Below are 13,791 nucleotides of genomic sequence, written 5' to 3'. Positions count from 1 at the left end.
TTTTTGCATATTCTTCCATAGCATTATTGCTAAAAACCCCTTAACCTCAATCCAACATCATTCTAACTTTCATTAATTTTGCAATATTTCTGTAAGTAGTCTTTAAATTTCTTCCAATCTTCTTCCACCAACTCTTCTCTCTGGTCTTGGATTCTGCCGGTCATTTCTGCCAATTCCATATAGTCCATCACCTTCATCTGCCATTCTTCCAGCGTGGGTAGTTCTTGTGTCTTCCTGGAATTCCCTCCTCTTGCCACAATGTCTTCTGTCCTTTCGGCGCCTGTTGGAGACTTTCCTTTTTTCAACCAGTCTTTTAAAGTCGATTCCCCCCCCCCCCAGTCTGAATCTGTGTTGGATTTGGAGCAGTTGTTAAACATATGACATAGTCCTCTGTGTGTATTTCAACGCCAATGTTTTTATTGTTAAATCGCTTTGAGTTGTTTCATAGGAAACGATTCATAAACAAAAAGGAAATACGTAAATAAATATGCGAGAGACTCGCACTTAAAAACAAACCAGCAATGAAAAACAGAGGTTGTCTATGTAGTTTTAAGAATTCAGTGCCACCTTTCAGGGCAAGGACCTCCCAGCCAGTTTACATACATATAAATATGCTATATATTTTGGAAAGCTGTTTGTTTGCTATGCATTTGGATATCTCCTAAGATCCTGTTCCTTTGATCAAGAAGCAGGTGGTTCTTCTTAGATACCATTTTGAATCAAGGCAGTAGACTGAACCTTTAAAAACTGCATTGATTTTAACCACTGATTTCAAAACTGCACTGATTTCCTTTTGTTTCTTCAAATTCCTGAGCTACAAAAATTGTTGGCATCCCACCAGAAAAACAAAGTGGCTGCCTGACCTACAGGGAACCAAGACTTATTTTGGATTCCACTTCTGAAACTTTTTGAGAGAGAAAGAAACATGAAATGGGACTTGTGGGTGGCAAAGAACTGGATCAGGGCTAAGGAGTGAAGCACCCAGGGTGGTGCAGTCATTTCTGCCGCACTTGCCAAAGATTTCATCTGCCGCCTTTTTCGAAAACATTTTGGAACTGCGCATGCAAACACTGACATGGGTTTCGTAAAGGGCTGTGTGCCTTTTCCAAGCTGTCTGCTGGCAGTAATTGCAGTTTTGGTTTTCATGCACCCAGATATTTATAGGTGCCCTTGTTGTGAATGACATTTGGTGGGTTTCAAATTGCCCAAAAAGAGAATCTTCCTTTAAAAAATAATAACATTGGATCGTCCCTCGGTGTCGATCGGACTTCTGAGTTCAGACCTCCTGTGTAGGATACGGCGGTACCCGTTTTTATTTTTTCATATTCCGTAGAACCAAAGTGCTTCTAAAAGAAAATAAGCATAGAGAAGCCGGAAATATTCCTGTGTAACTTCACCCAGTGCTCTTTTCAAGTCTTGCCTGCCCTTTTGCAAGACCATGAGTGGAAGGCGAGACGCATTCTTACGCCAAGCCCTGTTCTCCTATTTTAGAAGCTTGACGTAACAGTGTAAATCCTTGCACCTTTCTCTCCCCACCCCACCCCACCCCATCCGCCCCGCTGCGTGTGGTTTATAAAGGTTGAAAGCAGCTCGGCTCTAGATAAAAGCCAGAAAATTAAGGAAGCGGGTTTCCTTAATGGGGATCTGAAAGATTTATGAAAAGAGTCTTTGAAATCACAGACGTTTAAAAGAAGGCATGTGAGAGCTTGAGATTGCTAATGATGATTGACGGGAGTCAAAGGGTTTCCCCCCAGGCAAGGGTGGCATATGGCAGGGGAGTGGGTGCCGCTGCCAGTAATGGATGGAGCGAATTACGTCAGGGGTGGGTGACATATGGCGTGTTGCTGGAGGGAGGGCCTCTGAAGGTGCTTTATGTGGCCCTCGGGCGCCCGCTTGGGAATGTTGCCGCGTCCGTTTAGCAAGAGGGATGTTCCGGACCATGGGGGATAGGGACTTTTCTCAGCTCCAGGGTTCCCATTCCCTGCTGGGAGATCATCTGGGGGCCACATGCCTGAGCTGGGCAGGCAAAGATGGGTTGGGCAATTAAGCAGATATTACTTTTGCATGATAGGCTAATTTCTACACACACTCAGGCACCTTCCAGAGGCATTGCCAGGGTTCACTGTGGGCAAAAAGGCACTCCAGGAGGGTGTGAAGAAACCCCAGCGGGCAAGTGTGGCTGCGAGTGTCTCCAAGAGAGAGTTCCGAGGGCCAGATAAAGAGGAGAGCCTCATTTGACCTGCCGGGTTGAAGTACCCAACCTCCCTTTCCTACAGTGCGGGCCTTTGCCAGCTGGTGGCTTGTTGGGCTGGGCGATATCTGGTGTTCAACTTTGTGATGCATCGCCAGCTAAACTGATATATCACATTGTCTGAGCTGGTTTTCACCTTTGTAGTACAGTCGTACCTTGGAAGTTGAACGGAATCCGTTCCGGAAGTCCGCTCAACTTCCAAAACATTCGGAAAGCAAAGTGCGGCTTCTGATTCGCTGCAGGAACCTCCTGCAGCCGATCGGAAGCCGTGGAAGCCCCCTCGGATGTTCTCCTTCCAAAAATAGTTTGCAAACCGGAATAGCCACTTCCGAGTTTGCGGTGTTCAGGAGCCAAAACGTTCGAGAACTAAGCTGTTAGAAAACCAAGGTATGTCTGTATATATCGATATATCGCCCAGCCCTAGTGGTTTGCGAAGTGGAACAAGGCCCACTGACAGCTTTCTATGGGTTCAGTTCACCCTTTGTGTTTGGGCCCTGTGTGGGACCACAGAAACCAGGAAGTGGCAGGGGAGGGGGAAGGAAAGACCTGTGGCTTGAGAGGTCACACGTTGTGCAGCCTGTTGTACAAGTAAGGTGGGTGGCTTTTTCAAAACTTTCCAGTTAACCAATTACAGTGGTGCCTCGCAAGACGAAAAGAATCCGTTCCGTGAGTCTCTTCGTCTAGCGGTTTTTTCGTCTTGCGAAGCAAGCCCATTAGCGGATTAGCGCTATTAGCGGTTTAGCGGCTATTAAAGGTTTAAGGGATTAGCGGATTAGCTGCTAAAAGGCTATTAGCAGCTTAGTGCCTTAGAAAAAGCGGGTAGGGAGTGGAAAAAAACCCCCAGGAATCGCAAGACATTTTCGTCTTGCGAAGCAAGCCCATAGCAAATTTGTCCTGCGAAGCACCTCTGAAAACGGAAAACCCTTTCGTCTAGCGGGTTTTCCGTCTTGCGAAGCATTCGTCTTGCGGGGCACCACTGTAGTAGTAGTAATTTTATTTACACCCCACCTATCTGGCTGCGTTTCCCCAGCCACTCTTTTCTAACACCCTGCAATGCAGGAATCACAACCACATCAAACATGACAGGTGGCCATCCAAGCTCTGCTTAGGAACCTCCAAGGAAGGAGAGCCCTCCTTCTTTGGTGCCTCATCACTCAGGGAGGGTATACAGCTCCTCTTGGCTTAGTGCTTTGTGCAATATCAAAGGAAAGCAAGCCTGTGTGTGTGTCGTCCCCCCCCCCCCATTCTTGTATATCTTGAAGTTGAAGCTGAATAGCCCTCGCTTTGCAAAAGTGACTCTGAGCGAGATTTTTAGATAAGAACTTGAACGCAAAGCATTACGGGGATGTAAAAATTTTCCATACGGTCTGATCTAGAGCCCTGACTCCTGACCTTTTTGCGCTTGGAGAGAAAACAAAGCCTTTTGTGAAATCTTGGGAAGTTAGGGGAACTTTGAAATATAATGTTGACAGGCAGCTCTGACCTTGGAGAAGGGCTTTCAAGTTGACGGGCAGTTGTAGCATTGAGTCTTTTCAGATCTCACTAGACCACCAAATCCCAACATGAAAGACTGGACCCCCTTTTACAACTCCTTTTCTAGTACAGTATATTCTTCTTCTGAGCACCAGCCTTCATCGTTCTTCTTTGTTGAGGGCGTAAGGAAAAGACAACACAAGATAAATGGTATCATTGGAGAGCGATGCACTTGAGAAGTTAGAATCAGGGGAAACAGCCTTATATTGAGACAGACCATTGGTCCATCTAGTTCATTATTATCTACTCTGACCCGCAGCAGCTCTCTGGGGCTTCAGGCAGCAGGTAGTCCCATTCCTACTCAAGAGATGTTCAGGATTGAACCTGGGACCTTATGCATGCTAAGAGATGCTCCGCCATTAAACTGCAACCTTTCCCCCACTAAGCCGTAACTCTTTCCCAGATTGATGCAGAGTAGAAAGGAAGTGTGGAAGCAGATCCCGATGCAATTGTTTGGGAGAATGAGAAAGGTAAATATGGACACGCCTTTGGCATTGTGTTTAGTTGTAGACAAGCCCTGAATGACGGAATCTCAAAAATCATCATGAGTTGCATGGATTTCCTTTCCTTTAGAAAAACCAGTGCCTTGGGCGCAGGGGTGGGGTGTCTTTCTCATACAGCGTGGGTGAAATAAGTCGGTAGCTGTACGGCCCATGAGAGTCTTAGCAAAACACTCAGGCTGAAGGGTAGGCTGTGAGTTCCTCACTGTGCAGGAAGTTGAGCAATGAACTGGCCTGTTCCTTGAACCAGCGTTCTTTATTCCCCCCCAACTTGCCTTTTGTCAAAGCTGTTTGTCTTGGCTTGTGACAGCCCAGAGGCAACTGGTATTAGGAACTGTGTCTCGGATGAACTGGAGGTGATGCATCGGTGGGGGGGGGGGGACCAAGGTGCAGACTTTTGCAACGATCCTTACTCATTTTTAAAAGCTTCCTTCCGCTGACAACGCTCCCATGCCAGGAGGACATACTGAAAGTTTGTGGACACCCCCCCCCACTTGGGTGCATTAAGTACATCTGTTTGCCCAACATGCTAATGGATTTTGAAGTGGTCCTTCTTGCACCTTGGGTAAATTTTGTGTTTAATCTGGCAGTGCGCACATATTGTGCAAGTGCTTGCTTTTCTCATAGAGCATTAGCTCTTTTTAAAACAAATGGCGTGTATTTGGGCCTCGCCGGCTCAGGAATATAAAAATTGTTTGGATAGGAACAATTCTGGTCTGAGGTGTGATGATGGCAGGCCTGTAGGGAACACTGTAAACGTCCGTAAAGTAGGTCAGGCCATTTCTCCATATAGACCAGTTATTGCCTACCTGAGCCTGGGACTGTCAAAATGGCTGGACTACAACTCCCATCTGCCCCAGCCAGTATGGTCAGTGGTCGGGAATGATGGGAGTTGTAGTTCAGAACATCTTGAAAGTACCACATTGGCAAAGGCTGGTCTGCACTGACTGCCATCATCTCTCCAGGGTTTTAGGCAGAGGGCTTTACTGTCAATTTTACCATGATATGCCAGGGATTGAACTCAGAAAGCATGTGCCCTACACTGAACTATGAGCTGTCCTTGAAAGGCATGTTGTGATGAGTTGTTGGCACCCGTCCATTTCGGGAGACAATGGAGGAGTGTGCCTTTGGGGATGGAGTCAAACTCATAGGGTTGGAAGGTCGCAGTGGCCACTGTGGGTATAGAGAAGGATGCAGGAGAGACATGTTTTGTTGCAGTTGGGGCAGATGGAGGTGTCTGGCTGTGCAGAGGCTAATTCATTTGCCCAGGAGCTTGCCAGTACTAATTTTTGGTAGAAATAGGCCCTTGTCCTATTGTTCATGGTATACAGTGGTACCTCGGGTTACATACGCTTCAGGTTACAGACGCTTCAGGTTACAGACTCCGCTAACCCAGAAATATTAACTCGGGTTAGGAACTTTGCTGCAGGATGAGAACAGAAATTGGGCAGCAGCGGCAACGGGAGGCCCCATTGGCTAAAGTGGTGCTTCAGGTTAAGAACAGTTTCAGGTTAAGAACAGACCTCCAGAACAAATTAAGTTCTTAACCTGAGGTACCACTGTATTATTATTATTATTATTTCCTTTGCCACAAATGACTAATGAATGGGCAGTAAACCTTTTGCCAGCTGCACTCTGGCAGCCCCATCGCTGCTAAGGGTTTGGAAAGCCCCAGAGACTCCGTTCTTTCCCCCCTGACTACTTTTTATTAAAGCTGTATTCTGCAGGTTTTTGTTGTGTTTTGCGTTTTTGGGGTGTGTGGGCTGTTCATTGGCCTTTCTCTATAGGCTTTTAATGAATTTATTGCTGGGGTGTATTGTATTTTAGTTGCGAGCTGCCTTGGGCGGGTTAGTATCCTTATCCCCTGAAAGCTGGCATAAGAATATAAAAAAAATAAAGGAGGTTTTTGTCAAGCATTCCTCCCAGCATTCCCAATTCCACTGTCCACTTACTTGGCTGTGGGGCAAAGCACACCTGTTAGATGTTATCCTACTTCAGAGCTCTGCAGGCTCTGCAGGCATAAGGAACTCTGCCCTTTATGGGAAAATGTCACTCTGCCAAAGGAAGCAAGGCTACACCTGTTGCGGTCACTTCCTATTGTCCAAAGAGGGCCTATTTATATCCTTGGCGTGCTGGAGAGGGGAAAGGGTGCCGGGGGGGGGGGCACAGAAAAACCCAGTTGTAGCATGCCTGCCTCCGCCTCTGTCCCTCTCTCAATTTCAGGCTTGCAAAATGATTCCTGCAACAAGCTTTCTGGCAGAGAAGTGTGCATTGATGTTGGAACAAACCCGCTGCCTCCAGGACCTCTTCTAGATGAGACCGGCTTTGGTTATTGGGGTTGAATGGGCTGTGGCCAACCATTTCCCTCTCTCTTACCCACGCCCCCCCCCCAACGCACTCCGGTTCCCCTTTCCAGGCTGGGACAGTTTAGCCAACAATGTCTTTGTAGTTATTTGTCCTGGTCTTTAGCGCTGGCATGCAGCCTGAGCGAAATGTACCGCAGTGTTGCTCAAACAGGGCTTTGCTGCTGCTAGACAACGGGGGGTGGGGGGTGGGGAGAATCCGTAACCTTTCATTCTCTTTCTTTTTTTTTAATAATAATATTTATTAGTGGTTTTATAGTTACAGGGGAAAAAATATGAGAGAGAAAAAAACAAACAGTACATCAAAAATAGAAAGAAAAAACAAAAACATTTAAAAACACATCCAATTTCCATATCTTTATCTTTCATTTACTTATTTCCTCGACTTCCTCACACCTCCCTTTTTTGTATTCTAGTTCAAATTAGCTAATTCAGCAATCTAACTTTAAATTTTCCACTTTAACCCATTAACAATCAGTTTTTGCTTAAATCTTTATAACATTTCTGCTAAAACCTTATAACTTCATTCCAGTATTCTTCTAACGTTCATTAATTTTGCAGTGTTTCTGTAAATATACTTTAAATTTTTTCCAATCTTCTTCCATCGACTCTTCTCCCTGGTCTCGGATTCTGCCAGTCATTTCCGCCATTTCCATGTAGTCCATCAGCTTCATCTGCCTATCAGCTTCATCTGCCCATTCTCTTTCACTTGGATCCCACACCTACAGACACGACATTTCCGCCACATCTGCAGTGTGGCATGTGGTGGTCGGGTGCAAGTATATCCCTCAGACTTTCTCTGCACAATCTCTCGTTCCTCGTTTCCCAGCACTTTTCTTCCATGACCTTTTCCTCCTCAGCTTTCTATGGGAGCTTAGGAAGAAGCCTCCTTATGCAGAGTGAGGCCATTGGGCCATTTAGCCCTGCAGTCGTCTTTGGAGCACACGCGAAACCAGACCGTGTCTTGGCATGCATGTGGTGGCTCCCGAGGTAAAGGTAAAGGGACCCCTGACCATTAGGTCCAGTCGTGGCCGACTCTGGGGTTGTGGCGCTCATCTCGCTTTATTGGCCGAGGGAGCCGGCGTACAGCTTCCGGGTCATGTGGCCAGCATGACTAAGCCACTTCTGGCGAACCAGAGCAGCACACAGAAACACCGTTTACCTTCCCACCAGAGCGGTACCTACTTATCTACTTGCACTTTGATGTGCTTTCGAACTGCTAGGTTGGCAGGAGCAGGGACCGAGCAATGGGAGCTCACCCCATTGCGTGATTTGAACCGCCGACCTTCTGATCGGCAAGTCCTAGGCTCTGTGGTTTGACCCACAGCAATTGCCTTGCAATTGGCTTGCCCCAGGATTTTTAGGTCAACGCAATAGCTTAGAATGGTTGTTTGTTCATTCATCCCAGGGGTCGGCAACCTTTTTCAGCCGTGGGCTGGTCCACCGTCCCTCAGACCATGTGGGGGGCCGGACTGTATTTTGAAAAATAAAAATAAAAATGAACGAATTCCTGTGTGCCCAGCCCACAAATAACCCAGAGATGCATTTCAAATAAAAACACACCTTCTACTCATTGGAAAACACCAGGCAGGTCCCACAAATAACCCAGAGGTGCATTTTAAATAAAAGGACACATTCTACTCGTGTAAAAACAAACTGTCCGTGGGCCGGATTGAGAAGGCAGATTGAGAAGCCTTAGGTTGCCTACCCCTGATTCATTCATTCATTCCATTTATGGCTCGCCACCCATAAAATATCTCAAAGCAATTTCACAATAAAAGCATCAGCAATGAAAAAAAAGCATTTAATATATAAGAAGCATTTAATATATAAAAAAAATTCTGTGTTGGCATCTGTCTGTCTCTGGAAACAATGGAGGATTGTGCCTTTGGAGGTGACGTAAAACTGTTAGAAGGTTGCAGCAGCTGCTGTGGCTGTAGAGTCCGATATGGGAGAGACATGTTCTGTTGCAGCTGAGGGCGTCCGGTGCTGCTGCTGCAGATGCACCATAGCGTTTCTTCTCTCTGTGCTCCTCCCAGTGGTAATTCCTCCTCTGGTCACTCCTGTGGATGCACAACCTGTCTGTCTGTCTCCAGGCGCTGTGGTCGACTGCAAGGGATTCCCACAGGGTGGGGTTGATGTTGCCGTGTGATCCATGCGACGGTCATCTCCAGGCTTGACTACTGTAATTCGCTGTATGCAGGGCTGCCCTTGAAGCTGTCCCAGAAACTCCAGCGGGTACAGAATGCTGCAGCGAGGCTCCTCACGGGATCTCTGCCATGGGAGCATATTCACCCAGTGCTTTTCCAGCTGCACTGGCTCCCGGTGGAGTACAGGGTCAGATTTAAGGTGATGCTTTTGACCTTTAAAGCCCTTCACGGCCTAGGACCCTCGTACCTACGGGACCGCCTTTCCTGGTATGCCCCACGGAGAGCCTCAAGGTCCATAAATAGCAACACCCTAGTGGTCCCAGGCCCTAAGGAAGTTAGATTGGCTTCAACCAGAGCCAGGGCCTTTTCAACACTGGCCCCAGCTTGGTGGAACGCTCTGCCTCATGAGACCAGGGCCCTGCAGGATCTGATTTCTGTAAGGGCCTGTAAGACAGAGTTGTTCCGCCTGGCCTTTGGCTTGGAGCCAATTTGATTCCCTCCCTCCCTCTCTTTCTTTTTTTCTTTTCCTTCTCCTCCTGCGATGAGGCTATATTTTAATATTTTAATGTTCTATTATTTTAATGTTGTATTTTACTTTTGTTTTTAAGTTGTAATCATTCATCTTGTTTTTATTATTGCTTGTAAGCCGCTCTGAGCCCGGCCTTGGCTGGGGAGGGCGGGGTATAAATAAAAAATTATTATTATTATTATTATTATTATTATTATTATTATTGCCAGCCTTCATACATCTTCGTGAAGCAGAGTTGGTCTGCCAACGTGCCTGGTACCTGTCACCAACTTCCCGTAGAGCACGTCTTTGGACGCTAACGTCCAATATAAAAATAATTTTTAGAAGGTGTGGTTAAGGAGCAGACACCTTAACTGTGATCCTACGTTCAGATGATCTGCTGTGTTAGGTGTTGGCTTAGCTCTCCTCCCATTTTGACCTATTAAGCCTGGAGAAAAGCCTAGTTGGTACAAGCTGTTCCTCCTTGCGTGCCAACCTGCTTGCATGGTCATGGTAAACTCAGTGGCGTAGAGCAGGCAGGGGCGGGGCTGGTGTGCGTCCTGGGGGCATGGCACGCTGCCTGCAGGGGCGTGGTGCCCATCCTGGGGGCGTGGCACGACGCCTGTGGGGGCGGGGTGCCCAGCGTGGGCAGGAGGGGCTGCTGCGATGGCACCCCACCAGGATCGCGCTGCCGGGGGTGGTGCGCTCCCCCTGCACTCCTCTTCTTCCGCTGGTGGGTAAACTCCATTCTGGCTTACCATGATGTGTGAACCAAGCCAGTATTGTCTACACTGACTGTCAGCGGCTCTGTAGGCCTTTCCCAGACCTAAATGCCATTCCTCCACCAACCTTTTTTCCTTTCCTTAAAAAAATAAATCAATCTGAAGTTTAGCAATAATTTGCAAACTGTGCGAAACCACTTGGTTTCCATACATTCGTCCTAAGCTCTGTGTGGAGATTTCCTTTGTAAAACAGGGATTTCTGACCTGCCCAGCGTTGGTTATCTCATCTCACCCCTCAACCCCCAGGCCAAAGTGGCTGTTGTTGTTGTTGCTGCTGCCGTTGTTTGTAATAGCCTGAGAACACGTATTCACGTATTTCTAGAAGTTTTGCTTCCTTCTGAAAATCCAGTCCAACTCGCTTGTTCTGACCTTCATTTAAAACTAGTCGTTGTCGTTCATTTCCTAACCTTGTAGATCAGGGGTGAGGAGCATTTTGTTATATGGTTGGGTCAGCCTTTGCGAAATCAGCCACTTTGCTTGCTTATCTATTGCGCATAACAGCCTCTAAGGGAAGAGGAGCTTGCCATCACTCCAGCGCAGCCTCACAGTCAATCACAATGTGGTCTCTGATTGTTTCTTTAGACTGCTCCCTCTTCATTTATTAATTCATTTATTTAAACTACATTTAATTCCCACTTTTCTACACGTTGCATTCAGAGTGGCTGGCAAGGGTAAGGGTTCAGAGGAAGTAATGATTCTGAACACCAGTTCCTGGAAATTCTGCTCTGGTCAGACCTCACCTGGAGTACTGTGTCCAGTTCTGGGCACCACAGTTCAAGAAGGACACTGACAAACTGGAATGTGTCCAGAGGAGAGCAACCAAAATGGTCAAAGGCCTGGAAACGATGCCTTATGAGGAACGGCTAAGGGAGCTGGGCATGTTTAGCCTGGAGAAGAGGAGGTTAAGGGGTGATATGATAGCCATGTTCAAATATATAAAAGGATGTCACATAGAGGAGGGAGAAAGGTTGTTTTCTGCTGCTCCAGAGAAGCGGACACGGAGCAATGGATCCAAACTACAAGAAAGAAGATTCCACCTAAACATTAGGAAGAACTTCCTGACAGTAAGAGCTGTTCGACAGTGGAATTTGTTGCCAAGGAGTGTGGTGGAGTCTCCTTCTTTGGAGGTCTTTAAGCAGAGGCTTGACAACCATATGTCAGGAGTGCTCTGATGGTGTTTCCTGCTTGGCAGGGGGTTGGACTCGATGGCCCTTGTGGTCTCTTCCAACTCTATGATTCTATGAAATTGCAGGAGGGGAGAGTTGCTCTTGGTTTCCCAATGGAGCCTCTGGTTGACCACTGTGAGAATAGGATGCTGGACTAACTAGATGGACCACTAGGCTGGATCCACCAGGCTCTTATGTTCTTAATGATGTGTGGACAGCCCAGTATAAATCTACCACCATGACAATACTAAATCACCAATGACATGTTGCAGAATTTGTTTTATTTTATTAAATTAGTATTCTGCCCTATACCTGTAGATCTCAGGGTGGTTCAGAATATAAAATTGCAATATTAAAAAACCCAGAAAATACATAATAAAAACAAAAACAATCCCCCCCCTTCCATGACATATTTTAAAAGGGCATTGGATTTCCATCAGCGAAAGGCTAGGTTAAAGAGGAACATTTTTGCTTGGTGCCTAACGAAGGCACCAGTCTAACTTCCCTCGGGACTCATTGCAGAAAAGACTCGTTCTCGTGTTGCAGGAGGGCCGCAGAAGATGATCTCAGGGTCCAAATGGGTTCATATGGAGGTATTATGGTCCTAAGTCATTTAAAGCTTTATAGGACTAAACAAGCACTTTGAATTGGGCCTGGAAACAAATTGGTAGCCAGTGCAGTCGGACTAGGATCAGTGTAATGTGCTCAAACCATTTTGTCCCCGTGAGCAACCTGGCCGCTGAATTCTGCACTAGCTGAAGTTTTCTTCTTTTTTTTAAATGATATTTTATTAATTTTACAATGAATAAACACACCATACAAACAAACAGATACAAAAAAGAAAATAAAAGCAACACATACAAGCAACACAACAACAAATTTACAAATTAAAGTATAAAAGAAAAAATAAAAGAAAAAAATTAAAATCAATCATTGTGTCTTTGCATTATTTAACATTAACCTGGGTCTGCGACTTCTCCAAACCTTCCCACTCTATATTCCAGATCTTATATTCTGACAGTAAATTCTTTCCCTCTGGCTTATCTTTAGTTCAACCACTAGCTGAAGTTTTCAAGCCATCTTCAGAATGCAGCCACGAAAAAAACCCCATTTCGAAGGGCCCTAAAGAGCAGGAAACAAATGCAAGAACCCTCAGCAGCAGCTATGTGAGGCTGAAGTGGCATTTTCCCACCGCCCTTTCTTTCTTTCTTTCTTTCTTTCTTTCTTTCTTTCTTTCTTTCTTTCTTTCTTTCTTAAAAAATAAATAGAGCACCAGTTTCTGCATTCAGCTGTTTTCTCTCTTTCAGCTGTGAAAGCTGCGTGGAGCTGCTGTTTGTCCGAGGGGCTGGGAACTGCCAGGAGTGCGACACCCCTTTGCGGAAGAGCAACTTCAGAGTGCAGCTCTTTGAGGACCCAGCTGTTGACAAGGAGGTGGAAATCCGGAAGAAGGTGTTGAAAATGTTAGTGTCACAAAGCCCCAAATAAGGGAGGCCGCCTCCATTGCCCCGCCGGTCAAGGCCAGATTCCCTTTGGTTGTGCTTGTGGAAGGGTGTCTGTTTAAACTGTTTGCCGAGTTGATCTCCAGAGATACAAACCGAATATAAGAAAGGCATCTTTCGGTGGAGACAGACCAAATGGAGATTTTGATGGTTGCCAGTGATCTCATCACCTGCTTGTTTCAGAGAATATAGTTAAATTGCACATATGGTTGATGACTGCATACAACGACCCTCTCAGTTCTTTAAACGGGGCTGAGAACTTTTACCCTATGGGCTGGAAGATTTAAAAGCTTGATTGTTAACATTCAAACTTAGAGGAACCCCTAATGCCAATAATTAATTTACAGATATTTGTGTTATAACAAGTGCTTATGAAACAGCTTTTTACAATATAATAGACATCAGTTCTAACTGCATGGTTGGCCCTCCAGATGTTTGAGGTTACAATTCCCACCAGCTGGCAGCAGTCCAGAACATCTGGCAAAGGCTTCTCTAAGCTTATCTTACACTTGAAGTCACAGTTGTCTTAGTGGTGCCATACTGCCCTTCGGATCTCGATCCTTGCTGTGCTTTGTTGTCTTTCAGGAAAAATATTTTCACTAGCTTCTAAACTGGCTGTGTTCTGTCTCTACAGTCAGTGGCACTTTATCTCTGAATTCCAGCTACTGGGAATCACAGGTAGGGAGAGTGCTCTCTCACTTGGGTCCTGTTTGCAAGCTTCCCATGTGTCTCGCATGTGACTGGCCACTGTGAGTACAGGATGCTGGACCGACTGGGCCTTTGGCCTGATCCTGATCCTGAAATTGCTCAAGAGCTCAGTTCAAATGCGCCCAGGGCGCTTGGACCCTCAGGAAGAACGTTGAAGCATCAGGCGTTGTCATCTTGGCACGATTGCATGCAAGCATAATGCTGATTTCATTTCGTCTTCTCTCACAGATACAACAAAAGAGAGGATGACTTCCGCAGTCTAACAGAGTATAATGATTTCCTAGAAGAAGTTGAAGAAATTGGTAAGTCCTAATGCTTGCATATTTGATGC

At 46.1% G+C, this 13,791-nt stretch overlaps 1 protein-coding gene across 1 annotated transcript in view; it reads left to right on the top strand.

Moving 5' to 3' along the window:
* Positions 1-13,791, top strand: part of MNAT1 (MNAT1 component of CDK activating kinase) — a 141,465-nt gene that overhangs the window by 24,974 nt on the left and 102,700 nt on the right. The window contains exons 2-3 of the mRNA XM_083439466.1: positions 12,561-12,713; positions 13,689-13,762. Of these exons, the coding sequence (XP_083295592.1) occupies positions 12,561-12,713; positions 13,689-13,762 (227 nt within the window). The remainder of the gene's footprint in view (positions 1-12,560; positions 12,714-13,688; positions 13,763-13,791) is intronic.

This window comes from Podarcis tiliguerta (assembly GCF_965153285.1).
Source record: "Podarcis tiliguerta genome assembly, chromosome: 1".
NCBI classification, from domain to species: Eukaryota; Metazoa; Chordata; class Lepidosauria; order Squamata; family Lacertidae; genus Podarcis; species Podarcis tiliguerta.
This window is presented reverse-complemented; position numbering and strand designations above follow the sequence as displayed.